Source organism: Penicillium rubens (assembly GCF_028828025.1).
Source record: "Penicillium rubens strain IBT 27055 chromosome Unknown utg000003l_segment0_segment0, whole genome shotgun sequence".
In the NCBI taxonomy this organism is placed as follows: domain Eukaryota; kingdom Fungi; phylum Ascomycota; class Eurotiomycetes; order Eurotiales; family Aspergillaceae; genus Penicillium; species Penicillium rubens.
In genome coordinates this window covers 1,117,158-1,135,701 of record NW_026890601.1, presented here as the reverse complement: position 1 = coordinate 1,135,701, position 18,544 = coordinate 1,117,158, and the positions used below count along the sequence as shown (strand labels likewise).

At 50.4% G+C, this 18,544-nt stretch overlaps 7 protein-coding genes across 7 annotated transcripts; 2 read left to right on the top strand and 5 right to left on the bottom strand.

The window, feature by feature from the left end:
• Positions 1–353: 353 nt before the first annotated feature.
• N7525_006626 (uncharacterized protein) lies at positions 354–3,718 on the bottom strand (the record flags this gene model as incomplete). The annotated part of the gene is made up of 6 exons (XM_061213791.1): positions 354–1,434; positions 1,486–3,068; positions 3,121–3,137; positions 3,193–3,295; positions 3,348–3,491; positions 3,716–3,718. 6 exons carry the CDS (start codon positions 3,716–3,718, stop codon positions 354–356), a joined length of 2,931 nt encoding a protein of 976 aa, XP_061068222.1.
• Positions 3,719–5,596: 1,878 nt separating this feature from the next.
• Positions 5,597–7,521, bottom strand: N7525_006625 (dolichyl-P-Glc:Glc1Man(9)GlcNAc(2)-PP-dolichol alpha-1,3-glucosyltransferase ALG8; the record flags this gene model as incomplete). The annotated part of the gene is made up of 6 exons (XM_002568863.1): positions 5,597–6,124; positions 6,174–6,313; positions 6,376–6,869; positions 6,934–7,127; positions 7,188–7,266; positions 7,445–7,521. The coding sequence occupies 6 exons, from the start codon at positions 7,519–7,521 to the stop codon at positions 5,597–5,599; spliced, it is 1,512 nt and encodes a 503-aa protein (XP_002568909.1).
• Positions 7,522–7,704: 183 nt separating this feature from the next.
• Positions 7,705–7,989, bottom strand: N7525_006624 (uncharacterized protein; the record flags this gene model as incomplete). The annotated part of the gene is made up of 1 exon (XM_061213790.1): positions 7,705–7,989. One exon carries the CDS (start codon positions 7,987–7,989, stop codon positions 7,705–7,707), a length of 285 nt encoding a protein of 94 aa, XP_061068221.1.
• Positions 7,990–8,019: 30 nt separating this feature from the next.
• N7525_006623 (uncharacterized protein) lies at positions 8,020–9,659 on the top strand (the record flags this gene model as incomplete). Its single annotated transcript, XM_002568864.1, has 7 exons — positions 8,020–8,108; positions 8,165–8,231; positions 8,282–8,352; positions 8,412–8,592; positions 8,660–8,854; positions 8,920–9,457; positions 9,532–9,659. 7 exons carry the CDS (start codon positions 8,020–8,022, stop codon positions 9,657–9,659), a joined length of 1,269 nt encoding a protein of 422 aa, XP_002568910.1.
• Positions 9,660–10,157: 498 nt separating this feature from the next.
• N7525_006622 (putative PHD finger domain protein) lies at positions 10,158–13,749 on the bottom strand (the record flags this gene model as incomplete). The annotated part of the gene is made up of 4 exons (XM_061213789.1): positions 10,158–11,502; positions 11,561–13,015; positions 13,070–13,118; positions 13,692–13,749. 4 exons carry the CDS (start codon positions 13,747–13,749, stop codon positions 10,158–10,160), a joined length of 2,907 nt encoding a protein of 968 aa, XP_061068220.1.
• Positions 13,750–14,994: 1,245 nt separating this feature from the next.
• Positions 14,995–16,533, bottom strand: N7525_006621 (curved DNA-binding protein (42 kDa protein); the record flags this gene model as incomplete). The annotated part of the gene is made up of 5 exons (XM_002568866.1): positions 14,995–15,182; positions 15,243–16,055; positions 16,128–16,232; positions 16,286–16,369; positions 16,506–16,533. The coding sequence occupies 5 exons, from the start codon at positions 16,531–16,533 to the stop codon at positions 14,995–14,997; spliced, it is 1,218 nt and encodes a 405-aa protein (XP_002568912.1).
• A 969-nt stretch (positions 16,534–17,502) lies between these two features.
• Positions 17,503–18,372, top strand: N7525_006620 (endonuclease/exonuclease/phosphatase family protein; the record flags this gene model as incomplete). Its single annotated transcript, XM_002568867.1, has 1 exon — positions 17,503–18,372. One exon carries the CDS (start codon positions 17,503–17,505, stop codon positions 18,370–18,372), a length of 870 nt encoding a protein of 289 aa, XP_002568913.1.
• Between the last annotated feature and the right edge of the window lie 172 nt (positions 18,373–18,544).

Sequence of the window (18,544 nt, the reverse complement as noted above, 5' to 3'; positions counted from 1 at the left end):
GAACGAACATTCTGACGTGCCGATACCAGCGGCTTTCCGCGAATAACCGGCGGATTACGGTACTAATACGGCCCGCAAAATCAGCGAGTCCCGAGAAGCCGGTTTGTCATCGTATGTTGCCTTCAGGCCTTCAGGCCTAATTGGGACATGTAGCCGACACTCCATCTTCATCATTGTGGTGACTTGTTCTATGTTATTGCATTGCTTCTAAGCTATTTGAATTGTTCCAAAAAAAAGGCCAACAAAAATAAAAGAACTCCCCGCCTCCATGCAGCTCGGAATGTATACTAAGTACAACATACAAAGAATATCGTGGTCGCGTGATATTGTAGAACGGAAACCTTTTGAAGGAATCAACCCTTGCGCTGAGCGCGTGTCCGGGTCAAAGGCTTAGCCTGCTTAGTCTGCTTAGCTGCCTTGGTCACTCTGGTGTCATCCGAAACCCGCTTGCGCTTGGCTGGCCGGCCAGGGTCGACATGAAGATGTCCATTCTCGGACAACGCGGTCGTGTTTTTCCAGCGCAGGCAGCGGGGACCGCTCTCGTTCACATCCAAATAGGTCTTGGTCCGGGTTGTCACGCGTTTGGCTGGGATGTCCTCCGATTCGGCTCTATCAGGCGCCTCGGCTAGATATGCCTTGCGATTCTTCATGTACTTGGCGATGTATTCTTGCTGAAGGAGCAGCTCCTTGAGCAACTTAGACTCCCGGTTGCCGCGCGAGTCTAGCCACTCCACGAGCTGTTCGATTGCTTCGGGATCCTCGTAGTAGCCCCATTCACGAGCACTGGACACATGGCTTGGCCCTTCTTCGTGCTTCTTGCGCTCTGCAGGGGTGGTTTGGAAATGCTTCTGGTACTGCTTCCGTTGCTCGTCGGTCACGTCGATGAAGCCGGCCTGCTCCATTGCATCTGGGCCTTGCACCCACAGGCGGCCATTGGCGTAGCGTGCCTCGGCCGTTGAGCTTTCCGGCATACCCTCGTAGGGCATCGCGTTACGTTCAAACCACCAATAGCGATTGCAGAAGCGATCCAGTCCAAGGCATCGGGTCCGAGGGCAGTCGGTCTCACGAAGGCTGTTCTCCACAGTCTCGATCTGCTCCTGGAGCTTCTCGATATTGGCCTTTTGCTCATCGATCTTCTTTAAAACTCGCTGGTATTGCTTGGACCCCTTAGGCTGCTTCGCCAAGATCTCCTTTCGCTCCTTTTCCAATTCCTGTTTCCGTTTACGCTCCAGGGCCCGATCGATTCCTCCACGTAATGAGCGTGGTCTAGGGGTATCCTCGTCTTCTGTGTCCCCGACCATTTCAGAGTCCCCTTCCAGTCGCGAATCATCCAAGCCGTCCAGTTCGGGCACCGGCGTAGGTGACTTCCCGGCCTTTTCAGGTTCTGGCTGCAGGGCCTTGCGCTCCTGGTGCAGCTGACGAAGCTCGATGAGTCTGAAAGTTGATGTTAGCGATTGAGATAACAATGGTCAAGAATTAACTTACCCTGCTTTGCGCGCCTTCTGATACTCAATTTTCTCCTTGCGCAACTCTGTCATCTGATTGCTGCACTCTTCTAGATAGTTTCGGATGGCCTTGGTCTCCAAACTCAACATGCAAATCATCTGGAGCGCTTTGGTGCGCAAATTGATGTCGAGGGTTTGATACTGCTCCTGGACGGTGTACTGTGTAGGCTCACGATCGAGAGGTGCCAGATGCTTGAGAATGGTGTTGCAGACCTGTTCCGAGCGAGGACGAACAGATAGCTGGTGCAAAAGTCCAACCATTACCAACTGCCATCCACCGTTGCGGAAATCGCGTTTGCGAAGACGATCGATCCACCCATAGTCCTCAAACATCTCGCCAGCGCGATGAATCTGTGTCTCCTCTGGTTCGTCTTCATTGATCCGTGCTTTGATGGTGATTGCTTCTTCCTTGGCCAGACTTCCTCTAGTGGTCATTCTCCCGGGCTTCGCCTGCGGCTCTGGAGACTCTTCCTCGGCTTCTTCCTCTTCTTCCTCTTCTTCAGATTCATCAGATTCATCAGCAGGGAAATCTGGAAGTGAGATCTGAACAGCGCCATCATCGTTCGATGAATTGACAAGTTTTTTGAGGACAGCGCAATGCACTTCAACTAAAAGCTCGCACTCCACTTCATCTGACGAAAACCGCATAGCTTGAATAAAATCGTCAAAGGTAAAAGAATCCAGTTGGAATACTTCACAGTAGACATTGAGTGTGTCCCAAGTCTCAAGGAGCAACCCCACTGTTTCCGGCTCTAGATCATCAGGCAGAAGGTCCTCCCCACCGTCGTCTTCAGACTCACCTACCATCATAAACTTCAGGGTTGGTCGGTGTTGCTTTTCAGGATTAGGAGCAAGGTCCAGATCTTCGATAGGATACTTGACCGGTGGCGGGGATGGTGCTCTCGGCTCGTTCTTGACAACCACTGCCGGGAGTCCAGCAAGCTTCCTATCGCCAACCACTGGCGGCTTGGAAGGGCGCAGGGGATTGGAAGGCAGGAGGAATGATGGGTTGCCATTCAGCGACCGCTGATATTCTTGGTACTGCGCTTCCCTCGATTTCGCCATGTCCTGTGCAGACAGTTTCGACTTCTGGCCCTTGACTGCGGGTTTCAACTCGGGCAGCTGCTGAGAAGAAAAGAAACCAAAGAAGCCATCTTGGTCCGCTTTCTTCATCGCCTTCTTCTCTGCCACCTTCGCACCATACTGCAGATGTTTAGGTACCTCAATCGGAATCTTGTATGTCTCTGCCACAGATGGCTTGACCAACCAGGGCGCACCTGTCCACGACTCTCTGGTGACGTTGTTTTTGATGAAGCCGCGTAGCATCAACTTAGTGAATGCCTTGCGATCGCGTGTGATGTGGTCCTGGTCCAGCAGGGCCTCTTCATTTTGTCGATCAAGGATCTTGACCAGATACCTCGCAAAAGCAGGTGTTTTAATGGTTCCATCGGCATATAACTGCTCTGCAAAGTTTGCCTTGTCTCTGATGGTACCATGAAGCCGAGTGCTATCATCAAGCAAGATGAGAACGGCCTCGCCTGGGTAGAAGTCTGATTTGAATTCCTGTTTTTGTTAGACGAGGATCACTTATTAATAAATGAAGGGGTCATCTCACTTCATAGATTTCATCCACTGATACAGAGTGTCGTTAGCTTGATTCGGACTAGGAAAGACAGGAATAACATACCCAGGCTGTCCACCCTCGAAACTATAGAGAACTGAATTCTGCGCAGAATAGGTTCTCTCAGCGCATCGGGGAAACTGTTGTTGACTTCACGCGATTCCTCCGTCTAGTCAAGGCTTAGCATATGTCCATAACTTGGTGTCCGTTTTATAATGTACCTCACTGCGGAGCGCCTCGAAGAAGGTCAACCCCGAATGGCCGGTGATCTCGCAAATGAATCGGCGTTGTTTGTAGAAATCCATTCGTTGAAGGTAAGGCTCGTAGCTGGTGAAGACCTCATTGGTCTCTGGGATAACCCAGACCTGGAAGGAAGAAAAAGGGTCAGCGGGAAAGTCTGCAGGATAGATAATAGAGATCCATACTTCGGAACTATCATCTTCAATGACAGTTTGCGGGAGGTACTGGACCGGTTTACGTTTGAATAACACCTGTCCATGCAATTGCGTAAGCCTCTCTGTCTCCGTAGCATCCACCACTTTGTTCTTGTCGCCTCCGCAACCATTCCATCGGCTAAGGTGTTGCATACCATGATGCTTTAAATATTAAGTGTGGACGCGCCAGTCGGCCAGGAGCTACCGTATGTAGAATCGAGGATCGAGCATGAACGGGACTAGACAAAACGCGATCTTAATTAGTGTGTGAAGCTTGTCGATTGAGTGTGAGAATGGTGGAGGCCGCGTCAGACACGCAATCGGCGGAGGTAACGGGAGATGCGATATAGATTGTAGGAACTCTAGCTGCTTTGGTGCACCGTTGTGTAGAGAGGGAACGGTTGTGGGCAAGTGGGAATTGTCGTGATCAGGCCTGGTCATAGACCAAGAACACGCGAACAGTGGAATAACCATGTGTCGAGACTTCGTGCGGACTTACCGGAGTAGAACGCGTCCTGTATAAAGTAGAGGACCAAGCGATTCTGAGATGATGAACTGCTGTAATATGGGGGGGGGAAGGGAAGCTGTGAATATTTGAAGGTGAAGCAAGAAAGAAGAAAGGTAGACAAAAAGGACGGAGCGGTAGATCATTGCAGGACCGCGAATCGGCGGTGGAAGCTGATTGGTGGAGAGGAGGAGCAAGCGGGAGCCAAAGCCCAGCAGAAAAAAGCACCTGGGCTTTCCTCGGGACCCTCGACTCTCCCTCCTCCCCTCGTCATCCCCGACTATCAATTCTTTCTTTCTTTCTTTCCCAACTCTACCCGTATTTACCCTCATTCGACTCGTCTAGTTGCGGAGATTCTGCCTATATACTGTTTGTTACAATATTTTGAGATATTTCTATTATTCAATGCGATTATCAATTCTCAGTTTCTATTCTCGGTCACCTCCCCGGCCCAAGATCGGAACAATCAATCTGGACTAACGGGACCATGTCAACCACCAGCTTTGTTTGTATTTTTAGCATGAAACACCAACCTTTCAACAGTATTCTCTTTGGCTTTGAATGCTCAAATCTTATTTGTTCTTCATCCTATGGTTATCTACCTTGTCATACTCAGAATACAATGAGACCTATTCTGGGAGTGACTATATTGCACTGAAGTATACGTCGCGATTGTCAAAGAGCCTTGGATGAAGACCCTATGCCCAACTCCAGCTGATGATTATACATCACCTTTACAACTCTAAAGCAAGCAGCTATGATTCGCATGTAGATTTGATACTCCTTCAGCCACGGTGTCACAAGCGCATTGGCCACCCAGATGTCTATCGTTATGTGGTACTCTATATCTACCTAGGTAAGATTGTCAAAATGAGCCTAGCTTTTATGTGGCATGACACCCTTTGTTGTGATTGTTTGGTTATCACGCGGCTAGGCGTGAATAACACGCGATATGTGCCCAGGTATAGCCGCCACTTATAGTCATTAGGTGTGTATATTCTATATTTTGCTGCTTTTAGAACCTGCTACTTGTAATTGCCCTTGGTAAATTGTCCTATAAAAGCTTGTTGATCACTAGGAGAAAGTGAAAGCACTTGAATAAAAACATGTCTAGGAGAGAAATTTCACACCTGCGGAAATATATATGCTGTAAACATACATTTTGATGAAGAGACAATCACCCTGCCCAACAAGCCAAAGACATAGGAAAATGCCTACATATCTACACAAACATCGCCACAATCCTAGAATGTAAGAATGGAAAACAGATTCTTCCCCATGTTTCTATCCGACCTGCATTTGGCTGCAGGCAAACCATGGATGAAGGGGCGCTAACTGAATTGGGCCTAGTGGGAGAATAGACTCCGTGATCCGTGGGTCTTATCCACGTGGAAACAAACAATGCAAACATTCTACACCTCGGGACCTAAGTGAATACCAAAGTCACCTTAAATAACCCGAAGCAGTTTGTAGTTCATAATTGACAGTTAAAGATATAAAATAAACTATCATTTGAGCTAGCTTGACAAATCTAAGCTGTAAAATAAACAACCATGAACCCAACCCAGCTTCCGACAACTCCGAGGGCACAATAACTGCTCATGAACATCAATGGCAGGAACTCTAGCCGGTCCCATCCGAATATCAACTGGTGGCCTAGGGAGCAGTAAATAATCAGGGGAATAGAGATGGCCAAGTAGAGCAGCGAAAGCCGGTCGAATAGGAAAATTCGTGGCCGCTCGGGGACAGGTGCGATTCGGTCGAAGACGAAGAGGAACAGCACCAACCACATGACTGTATAGATAGTCTTGAGAGGGAATTCAGCTGCTGTAAATAGCAGCGGGAACAGTGAGACATGCCCCGCAACCGCCAGAGGTCGGAAGGCGCTGAAGTACCGACGGTCCTTGAGGGCGATGAGACTGAATGGAATGATAATGAGGAGAATGGCTTTCTCGTGCACATGCCAGCCGAAGAGGAATGATGCATAGCCACAGAGCGTGATTGCACCAACAAACGTGTCCCAACAGCCTGGGTTGAACCAGACCTTGATAAGAGGAACCTAGACAATTGTTAGAGAAAGCCAAAAGCACAAGACGAGGGACACGTACCAGCTGGAACAAGAAGGTCAGGATGAAGGTGTGTTCCTTTGTAACCTCAGGAAGGACGGCAAAAGAAGTATCTCCCACCAGTCCTCGTGTGACGCTGTTCAGAGCTTCAGCGTTGACGGGAAGTCCTAGCCGTGGAGCAACTGTAGAGATTGTTAGAGGAGCCTATATGCCGCGTGCGCTGGGGGAGATAGAAAATACTCACGGGAAATCAATACTCGATCAGCGAAGGAGTACATCGCCCAGATATTTGGTGCCCAGTACGCGTGACACAGCCCTCTCGAAAACGGAAACAGCCTGTCCTTGAGCTGCAGCAATTGTCCCCATTGCGCAAATGGCCCGAAAGCGATTGCAAAAACGCCCACCACGCAGAATCCAAGTTTGAAAATATTACCAAATCGGGGCCGGAAAATCGATTTGAGGCTAAGGCAATAGGTGCGCAGCAGATAAACGAAGTAGGCGAGGGCGAGGTAGAGGTATATGTGCTTCATGCATAGCAGCACCGCGAAGAGGATACCACTGTAGAGAAGAGTCGATTGCTTGCGAGCCAGGACAATTGATAGGATCAGGATCCCATACATGAAGCCATTGTATTGGAAGTGGATATGATCGATGATGAGGAGACCGGGGGATAGTAGAATGGAAAGACTGGCCACATGCGCAGCCTGCTTGTTCGGCAAAGGAACGGACTTGACGAACCTATCGAATATCAGTCAGAATTCCACTGCAGCACCAAAAAGAAAGACAAGATCGAGCGCCGTACCGACTCAGCGCATAGACAAGAACTAGCTCCGTCAAAATCACGGTTGCTCTTTGAAAGTAGACAGTCTGCCAGGATTCATAACCAAGGTTATTCACGACCAACATTGCAGGGTCTGCGTATGCAGCAGCCTGCGACATCAGCCACTCGAAGGCTGCAAAGAACGGCGGGTAATCGAGCGTCCATTCCGAGGATTTCTAAACCGATCTAAGTCAACATCGTACTCGGCCAAGAATCATGCGTCCGACCGAACATACTTCATAGTACCATTCTTGGATGGGGAGGGAATGGGTGATGGCGAGCCAGTTGCGATGGACCTCAAAATCGGTCGATTTGCTACAACACAAAGAAAAGCATGTTAGCAAAGCTCATTTGTAAACCCAATGTCCAGTACCTGGGTCTTTTCAAATGCCCTTTGCAGATTTCAGCAGCTTTGGCAGTGATTGCCCGATATCTTTGGAACCTGGCTTGCCGATATTTTTCTGCTGCGGTGAATCAAGTGGGATGGACTTACTATGCGGGGAAGAGCAGCACCTTGAAGGCAGCTGCAACGACAGCGCATTGTGCCAATGAAGGGTAGAGGTCAGCCATTGGAGCTCTTGCGCATGGTGGTGCAGCGATGTTGAAAACCGAGAAGACGTAAGACGCGAGAATGCGCAAATCGGTGAAGTGGTTAGCTTCCTCCGCATGTTATTTTGGGAACACGTGACCATATGCGGAGATCGGAGGTCAAATCAGGAGCTAAACACCTGGGCAGAAGGACAGATAGTCAATTCAGCGCATAGCGTCAAAAGGGAACATTCTCTCCGTATGGACTTCACAGACGTCGGAATCCGCCACACCATTCTCAATAGTGTACAGCTCCATCACTTTATCGATTTCTCGCCATCGGCCGCTGTTATTGCAAAGGAGGCCCGCCTCTGCGTTATTGCTGTTGTTGTCGGTTGGATCACCACTAGTGTCGTATCCAGCCTTTGCAATCGGAACTGCGACCGTGACCCAGTCCATAGCAAGCGCTGATAGCTGCTGTGCGAAACTTCCGCCAATCCACATCAACATCAAGCTCCACCAACTGTCAAGCCACACAACATGATGAAAACATTAGCTTCCCTGGCATTGCTTGCCGCAGGGGCCACAGCCCAAATTATTGAAAGCTCAAGCTTTGGCACCGGTGAGAAGTTAGTACAATGTCCATGCTCAGTCTTTACGTTGTGGTTATCTGACCCCGGACCAGAATATCACCAAACCAGGATTCTATCCCCGGATGGGCAATTGGAGGAGAGGGCCATGCACCACACGTTGTGAGTCACCCCGCTGGAACTGTGGCCGAACAGATCTGACAGCCGTATAGCTATCAGATAAGCTCATCTTAACGCCACCGTACCCTGGAAACACACGGGGATCAGCTTGGGCGCAAAGTCCGTAAGTGAAAGGCTTCGAACCGTGATATCGGACGACACCGGATAATAACATGGGTATAGAGTCACTCAGTCGGAATGGTCAGCAGAATTCCAATTCCGAGCAAGCGGACCAGAACGAGCGGGTGGAATCCTGCAACTATGGTATACCAAGGACGGCCAGTCCCGTATTGGTACCTCGAGCATCTATACTGTGGGCCAATTCGACGGCTTTGCTCTGGTAATCGATACGCATGGTGGAAGAGTGCGTATTGATGTCGTCGCGTATCGTCGCAGCGTATTTATCAAGTCATTACTAACCTCTCCCCTAGGGCGGCAGTGTCCGTGGATTCCTGAACGACGGTACCATCGATTACAAAAGCCACAACAGCCCAGACACCTTAGCCTTTGGCCACTGTGACTACTCTTACCGTAACCTAGGCCGTCCATCAATTGTGAAACTCAAGCACACCAGCTCCATCTTTGAAGTTACCATTGACGACAAGCTTTGCTTTTCTACCAACAAGGTATGTATACACCGTGTCGCACTGAGACCCTGTCGAGGCCAGATTTATCGTACTAACCTGAGCAGGTCGCGCTGCCCGCTGGAAACACCTTCGGCATCACAGCAGCCACTCCCGAAAATCCAGACTCATTCGAGATCTTCAAGTTCATCCTCGAGTCCGCCACAGGCCAAGGCTCGACAATCCCCTCCAACCAAGGCAGCACCCCCCAGCAGCCAATCTCCAATCAAGTTCCTGACCAGCCTGCTCAACCCATTATCAACTCTGGCACAGAAGGCACAATGAACGGCTTGGCTGTCCAAATTGCCGACCTCAGCGGTCGCGTCCAGCTGACGGGCAAGGCCACCAACACCATCCTCCAGGAGCTGAAGAACCAGGCCCAGAAGGCCGAGCAGCGCTACGCAGAGCTTCTCCAGAAGTCCCTGGCCCAGGACCGCCAATTCGCCCAGTTCGACACCCGACTCTCGCGCCTCGAGCAGCTGCTCCAGGTCATCCAGAACGACCTCCAGAGCAAGGACTACAGTGGACGTTTCAACCAGCTCCACGAGACGCTGCGATCCTCCCACCTCAGCTTGAGCGAGAACCTGCAGGGTCACCTGCTGAGTGGTAAGTCCGCTTGCTTTGTTCTGATGATTCATTTGTTCGGTCTGCTAATTGCTCCTTTTCCTCTCATCTTATAGTCATTACGGCCTCCAGCCCTCGCATGGGCTTCTTCATCTTCTTGCTGATCGCGTTCCAGGTGCTCCTCGTGATCTCCTACGTCATCTACAAGCGTCGCCGGGCCAACATGCCCAAGAAGTTCCTTTAAGCGTCCCGTTCTGTCCTTCCCTTCCCCTCCCACCTCCCGTGCCATCTGAATCTGTGTCGTCTTGAGATATTGTTAATGGGGGGGTGGGGGGTATATCCATAATATTTCACAAGTGTGATCTGCCTGGAGGCGAGCCACCAGAATCTATTCTTCCGGGGGAAGTTATGTAGAGTACGAATATCATTACGTTCATGAAACTCTGAGAGTAATTACATCTACAAGTAAGAGAAAAGTGAAATTTCAAATATTCATTTGGCCTTTGGCCCATGCTATCGTACACTTTCTCCGAGCTACCCGGCCACGCAATTTTTTTGAAAAAAAAGCAAGATAGAAACAACATTGAAAGAAGGCGTGGCCGGGCAGCTCGGAGAAACAGATTCAAGAAAATTGAAGGTCGCCTTTCGGCGACCGCGAAATTGAAAGAACATAAACAAATCCACGAAAAATTCAAAACGCCGGGACCTTTGATGCGCGCATTGAATTAAAGAGCCGGATGGCTCACTTGGACTTGGTGTATTGGCGCTTCTGCGCCGGCTCTCCGGCCGATCCATGGTCATCGGGGCGGGACCGCTTGTTCCGCTTGAACACAGGGATCCGAGGGAGAAGCTCGGAGTCATGGGACTCCTCGGCATCCGAGGATGCCTTGGCAGGGTGAGAGGCCTCGGGAGGAGGAGAGGTCGCAGCGTGAGAAGAGCCCAAGGTGGACTCCTCGTCAATGCGGGAGAGAGGCTTCTGAGCAACGGGCGAGGCAGGCCCGGCAGCTTCGGCGATGTGACCTTCGCCGACAGCAGGAGGCTGGCTGGTAGCCATGCTAAGGAGGGCAGCGGCAGCGTCAAACTCTTCGGTGGAAACAGGAGCACCGGCAATCATAGAGTTAACAGCGGAAGAAACATTCTGGGTGAAATCTGCGGGAAGACCCTTCTCGGTGAGGTTGTTGGGAATCCCGGCGGTTTCAGCACGGTTGAGGTATTCATTGGTGAGTTGCTTGGTCAAGTCCAAGCACTTTCGTTCGACATTTCGGGCATACTCATTTTCACGCTCTCGGTGATCATTCTTGACGGCAGTGATGAAGTTCAAACAAACATCGCCTCCAAGGAAACGGGACCGTTTCTCTCTCCACTCCTCGTCAAACAGACTTTGATTGGGGTCGTCAGGAAGCATGATGTCACAATCAATGTACGCCATGTTCTTGGTTCGGCGAACACGGCGCGTACGCTCGTTGCTGCCATTAATGTCCTTGCTGGCAATCATATCGTCAGGAGTGACATGGTTAGGACACATCCACCCGACCTTGGGGTTAGGGGGATTGGCGCGGGGAGGATCAAGACAATCCAGATGGAAACGGCAAGGACAGTAGTCGCAAGTGATAATGGGACGTGTACCTTGGGATGTAAAACCACACTTGGAGCAGCGGATGCAGTCTCCCTTGTTGTCCGTTTCTCGGAGAAGCATGGGATTCGCGTAAGTGACAGGGCCGTCCTGCTTGGGTGGTTTAGTCAGCCGCGGCAGGTGGGGCGCGGGCTTGTAGTAGCGTTGGTGCTTCAAATTCCGGGCATAGCCATCTTCAAAGACAATTCCTTCATCCACTCCATGGAAATGTTCCTTGATATCCTGAGGAACTTGGAATTCGGTCTTCTTGTAATGTTTCGAGTGTGCAATCAAGGTGGAGAAACTGTTGCGAATGGAGCACTTGGGGCAGTGCCACTCTCCCTGCGGAGGATTCTTGGGATCCAAGGGAGGGTCCAAGCAGTCGAAATGGTACGAATTAATGCATGTGTCGCAGCAGAGTAGATCACCACCTTTTCCACATTGGTGGCAATCGTCGCTGTTGTCGGGGGGTTCACTGTGAGGTGTCATGTTAGCATGTAGAACTGGCCAAGTCACGCCAAGAAATCACATACATAGAATTTGGCATTTGGCGTGGCTCGTGGCCACCAGTCCAGTCGTTAAATCGGACCGAGTAAACAGAGTTGGAAAGTGAAGAAAGACTTGAGATGGTGGTGTCAACAGAGAGCGACCGTGCACGCTGTGGGATCTCAGGGCCCTTGGCCTTCGCTTTCTGGCGTCGTGAGACGGGCTTTCCAGACTTGCGACCGATAACCGAAGCAGATGGTGAATAGACAGAAGGAGCCTCGGGCTCCGGACCTTTGACAATAGGGATATCGAGGATAGAGCCTGGAGCAGGGAGGGAACGCGAACGATTGAGCTCTTCCATGTCACCATCGACACCGGCGTCAATGTTGTTCATGTTGTAGGGATGCTGGATGGCATCTGGGGGTCCGATCTGAGTTCGAATTGCACTGTACCGGACAGCTGTTTCCGAGTAACACTCGGCTTGAAGACGAGCACGCACGGCTCGCATCTTTTCCTCGTGGTCAGGATCCATTTCCCACTTGCGCTTACGCTTGTAGGCATTCTCATTGACTCGACATGGCTTCTTGGGTCTTTTGAGCGGAGCGGTATTCGACTTGCCACTCAGGAAATTCTCCTCAACCCGAGGACCACTGGTGTCGCGATAAATGTCAGAGACCTTGAAGCTGGGCTCTGCGTCAACAGAGTTGACAAATGGCAGGCTTGATTCACTGCGGGGGGGAATGTCGGCTGCATTGTCGGTAGCGCGGAGGTATTTCTGATACCACTTGCGGGCATCTGTAATAGAATTGTTGAGAACAGATTGGAGGGCAAGTCGAAGTTGATCGTCGCCTTCGTCACCCTTGGAGATGTTGGCGACCAAAGAGAGTTGGAATTCATCATCCACAGCATTGGACCAGAAGTAGAGAAGGGCCAGGGCAGACGCCTCATTGCCGTTGTCGGTTGCGTGGATTATGGCGTACTTGATGACGGCCCGGAGTTTGGAAATGTCATATTTGTCGGAGGGTTTCAAAGGAAGAGCCATCAGCACGGTGACATACTCGTTGGTGTCGTCCGCGCTTGAGAGGGTAGGAGTGGCCGCATCGGCCGGGGTGGTAACGCTGCGAACGGCCTCATCGGCCAGGGTCTGGACTCCACTCGAGATTGAGGCAAGTGCCGCTTCTTCAGCGATCTCAACATGACTCTTGTCGGCCGTCAGGCCCTCAACCTCGCTAATGGGGGAAAGGCGTTCAGCTTCGTCGCGCGGGACGTTGGTCGGCACGGTCGCGACGCGGTGGGGCCGTTCAGATGGAGGAAGCACGCCAGCAGCTCGGTACTCCGTAATCGATGGGTATTCCCCAATCGGTCTCATTGTCCGATAATTGTTATTTATGGGCTTCGAAGGGCCCGGGGGCTTCTTCTGAAGCTTCCGTCGTTGCGCGGGTTGGGAAGAGCCCTGGCGGCGTTCGGACTGAGTGGACCCAGTAGGGGCAGGCGGAAGGGGTCTGGTAGGGTTAGTGCCACGCACTCCATGCCCTAACTTCTTGGGGTCAACGTACTCAGCAGCAACATCATTTTGCTTTTCTTTGGATGCCTTTTCGGCTTCGGCTATTTGGAAGAGTCAGTGTTGTTCTCATGTTGGAAGTGATAAGAAAAATGTGGGGTGATCTCTCAGTTTCACCTGAAAGATGCAACATCTTGTTCTCCCCAATCCCAGAAGTGATCAGTGATCAGACCAGTGGGATAGATAGAGCAAGTATGATGCACATGAAAATGAGTAGAAGGGAATGGTAGTATCAATAACATAAGTGGTTGAGATTTCGGGGGAAAGGGGAGGGAAGCAAGTCGTTTCATCCACTCAGCCAAGTGACTGGACAAATGACAAGACAATTCAAGACACGAGAGAAGTGGCACGGAAGTGCCACTCCTCTTCGCCCCAGAAATGTACATGTCGAGAGGCAGATGAGGTGTTGCACCTCAGTCACAATAGAAGTAGGGACATGGTGCGTGCCATGGTGACTGGGGACTGGGGATCGGGGATTGGGACAGGGCAGCATGATACAGAGTGACATGGCATGGGCTAATCTTCTAACTTGAACAGAGGAGACACGATACCCACGTCACAGGCGTGACTGGATACCAGGGGAGGGGACTGGGATAGATGGGAGGGTCATCACATACACTTCTTGTTGAGAAGACGCTTCGAGACGCGACGCACAGTAGCACGCACGGTATCCATTTTTAACGCGAAGGTAACGAAATGGATTAAACGTGGGGAAGAAGAGAGAAGAAAGGAAGAAGAAGATGGCAGGTGTGGGAGAAATAAATACTCTGCGAGATTGGGGGGCAGGGGAGGGGGTTGCCCTTTTAGGTCAAGTCTATTGTTCTGTTTGAGACAGCAAACGGACACAATAGAACAATCCAATAGACAGTCGTCCTGGTGACTCACGCTTTTACCTCGACACCCCGTGCTACCAGCGTCTCTTCCTTGAGGGTGGCTACGGAGAACAATAGCTTTTATATTGATATATTGACCTATTGGTTGTTGAGAACCAGGCTGCCTGTGTATAAAACTTCAATGGCTGCTCAGCACTAGCCCTATTGGACCTAATATGGCCATGTAAACAATGCATCAGGCACTCATACAAGTAGACAGACTTCGGATTCACCATTGTATGCAGGTCTCGCGGGTAAATGGCTCTAGGATAGTATGTTCTCTCCAAATACGCCAAAAGCCGGGCTTACCGTGTGTCTCCTGGGATCTCAACAACAGGAACAAGACGAAGGTCCTGATTATATTGCTGCGTCAAAGCTCTCCACAGATCAGCAAGTTACAGCAGACTGGTTCCCGTTATTAGCAGCCAGTAGACAAACATCATCTACGTAGGCAGCTTAGGATAGCCTCCTACCATTACATACTCTGAAAAGAAAGCCAGGGAAGACTCGTCTACAGACATTCAGCCATTGCCCTTTTCTGGAGCAGTCGATGTTTGCACGTGTATCTGGTCGATCTTGTCCTCGAGCAATGAGCTGCCTCGAATAATTATGGCGAGATTCGACATGGACAAGCATATACTACAGCGGCTACTGTCTCAATAGAACATCTTGTACATTTACAGTGCACACAAGTACAGACTGGCAACGTCTTGATTTGGTCCTTAGAGTCTGCTCCAATTGCTACATACAAGACAGACAGGCCTCCAAGGGAAAGCACAGGAAGAAGATCTCCCAGCACCAAGCTCGTCGATAAAGTATATACCGAGGTTTCCAGAAATGGGTTGGCATTGCCAGCCATGTCGCATGTCATTGGAAAAATCAAGTGCTTCTCTTTTGTTTTTGGATAGATTTCGTATGACCTGCAGTGAGGCTCGTCATTGGATATCTGTTTTGAATTCAGAGTGGACAAATTGTCCTACACTATATCAAAAGTGTATTGCATGAAAATGATGACCAGGGGAAGATTGCCGAGAGCATTGACTCATATTTACTCATCACCGCCGGTGGTCTTGGTCTTCTTCTTGCTCTTGTTCTTCTTGTTGCCAGTAGAGCGGGCAAGGGGCTGCTCAAGGATCTTGAGGATCTCCTCATCCTCGAGCTTCTTGTCAGACTTGATCTGCTCGAGATCCACAGGCTTGGCAGCAGCGAGCTTGGTGAGACCGTTCTTGGTGATGGCTGTAAATGGGGTTAGCTTATGGGCCCAAATAATCTCCACGCAAGTTCAATGGTACTTACCAACGGTGCTCAGCAAACGAGAGACGGGGGAACCGTCAGTCTCGCCAGCGGGCTCGTACTGGCGCAGGACACCGCCACGAACACACTCAACAACACCGACCTTGGCGGCCTTCTCGTCATCAAGCTGGCGCAAGCTGAAGGGGAAGGTACCGAACTTCTTGACAACCTCAGACAGAGTCTGGCGGGAGCTGGGGCGCTTCAGGCCGTAAGTGGTGGTGGTACGGCGGTGCAGGGTAGCACGGTGGTCGAGGTTCTTGACCTTGCCGGATCCGAGACTGAGGCCAACCTCAACACCCCAAACTTCGCCGACCTCGGGGACACCGTCACCGCGGACACCGTTACCGGGAGAGAGAATGATCTTCTTCTCGCCCTCAATCTCGTTGCGGCCGAACAACCAGCTGGTGGTGTTCTCGACGACATTGCAGTCGTAGGTCTTGGCGATCTTCTCGAGCAAGGAAGACATGTAGGCCTGAGTAGGGGCCTTCTGAGCCGCGGCCTTCTTCTTCTCCTCGTCGGTACCCTGAGCCAACAGACCCTGGGGAACCATGAGACGCAGGAGGACCTCGTTGGCGTAGTGAGTAGCGAGAATGAGATCAGCCTCACGGCCGGTAATAGGCTCCTTGGCGGAGTCCTTCTTGGGAACGACCACCATGTCGCAAACGATGGTTCCGAATCCATCGATCTGAGCACCAAGCTGGATCTTGACGACCTCGCCGGCCTTCAGAGTAATCTCGGCCTCGGCGGCATCGGACACCAGAGGAGTGTAGGGAGTCACATAGGAGCTAGGGGAGACAGTCGTGGGGTGAGAGATACCTTAATTACAAGTTATGATCAGTTTATGTGGTTCTTCTGCCACCGATTGTGCAGAGAAGGGGTTGGACCAACCCTTGACAATCTTCTTGCCCTTGTAGACCTTGGCAATCTCCTCCTCGAGGAGCTTGTCACCCTTCTGACAAATCTCGACGATCTTCTCTCCCTCCAAGCAAAGAGCTATTCGAAAGTTAGATCACAAAATCAGACGTTGGGATTCTTGCGCAACATACCGGAGACAGCGTCGAGAACGTTGTGAGAAATTTGCGCAGCGGTCTTGTACTTGGTCAAGGTATCAGGGTTGTTGAGGGTGTAATCTAGAAAGAATCGCATAATTAGTCACATTCTATGAATCGAACATATTTTCTTTGTTGTGGTGAGCGCCAGCGAGCTCATGGCCCATATTGGGCTCAGTGCCCACAAACGTCAGAGCTTTCCATGGAGTTTACATACCAACCTCGGGTGCTTTCTCTTCCGCCATTGTGAATTGAATTGAGCTCGTGGAGCTGTAATAGACAAATAAATGCAAGTGATTTCAAAAAAAGTGTTCGGATTGTAAACCCGTGTGAAGCTAGAGGAGAGGAATGGACCGAGATCGAGTCGTGTGCAGAGCGTCGAGAGGGCGTTTAGCGTTGGTGGGGTTGGGTGGTCGCCTGATGTTTCAGGCATCCTACCTAGGGCTTTGCCGAAGACGTCATGGCAATCTCTCCCTTGACTTCCTACTGAACGACGCCATTGATTCGACTTAAGAGAACATGTAAGTAGAATTTGTCTAGCTAGTTTAACTGTTTCTTTTGTTCTATAGACCGTAAATGTCTCTGATACCCCGGATTCCGCCAGGATCGCTCAGACCTCCTACTCCAATTCCCCGTAACTTCTCCTCACCTGGCCACCTGGGCAGTGTTTCCTGTCTTACACATCCCTGGGAGGTACATCGATGTACCTGGGCTTGATTCTTCGAAATCTCTGATTCTTGCTATGCGAGGGTCAGCACAAAGTTGGCATAAAGCCCCATACAGACCTGATTCCAGTACGATCAAAGATGCGAATATGCAATTGTATGGATATATTTGACTTGTTCAATTCCCATTTGTTAAACGAGCTCATGATTTCTCGATAACTTTCTTTGTTTTAGTTGTAGCTAGAAGGTGAATCACGGGCCGCCAACCGTAGAATAACCATGAAGAGCACAGTCCCTATGTACAAGAACGACTTTCAATAGGTATAGAAATACCCTGTAACATACCTCCATCGGTACATCGTGCATATGTTACCTCCACACCGCGACGAAGGTGGGCCCTGTGTGGTGTGGCTTGTCTCGAGCATAGTGCTAACCTTAGGCATTGCAACATTCCCCTCACTCGTTGTAAACCCACGACATAGAGCTATCCATGGAGGTACCTACACCATTGCTGGTAGTTCCATCATCAACTTTTCTGTATTCCACATTATGAGCTCCACAAAACTTCCCATCCGGGTCTTAACACATAATATCCGATATGCAACCTCATCTCCGTTCAAAGGCGAACAGCCCTGGGCTGAGCGCAGACAATTGCTGTTCAATGAATTCGAATACGAGACTCGTCATTGTGCAGCAAGCTTTCTCTGCCTACAAGAAGTTCTTCACAACCAACTTGGTGACATCCTGGCTAGATTGAATCAGGATGCAGAGCTCGAAACACCAGAATGGGAGTATATCGGCGTTGGTAGAGATGATGGCCACGAGGCTGGGGAATACTCTCCCATCATTTACAGACCAGCAGTGTGGGAGTTATTACACTGGGAGACAGTATGGCTATCCAAAACACCGGAAACGCCGTCCAAGAGTTGGGACGCGGCCTCTATCCGCATTGTCACCATCGGTGTCTTCACTCATCGAGCTAGTCGGAACACGGTCCTTGCCATGAACACCCATCTTGATGACCAGGGATCTCAGTCTCGATTCGAGGCCGCACGTATCATTATCGACAAGATTTCCGAATATAGCCAGAACAAATTCGCAAAGCTCATCTCGGGCACTTTCTTGGCCGGCGATTTCAACAGCGAAGAGAACCAAGAAGCTTACCAAGAGTTGACAAGAAGCTTGCTTGATGCATATAAGCAAATTGAAAGCTCGAGGCGATATGGTAACCACATTACTTGGACTGGGTTTGGGTACGAGGATGAGCCAGCCTCGCGTATTGACTATGTTCTGGTGAGACCCACCGGGGCTCAAGGCCAGAGATTGGCAGTAATTGGCTATGCAGTGCTGGGGAATCGGTTTGACGATGGTGTTTTGAGCTCGGATCACCGTGCTGTTATTGTGGACTTGACACTCTAAGACCGAATAGGTACAATACTTCCATCAATGTTTCGATGAATATGCCAAGACATCCAGGGAAGTTCCGAGGTCACATTATGTAACACACACGTGGATCACATGACCGTATGTAAAATTGGTAAACGGGGTCATAGGTTGGTCTGGAGCGCATAGATGGACATTGGGAATAACC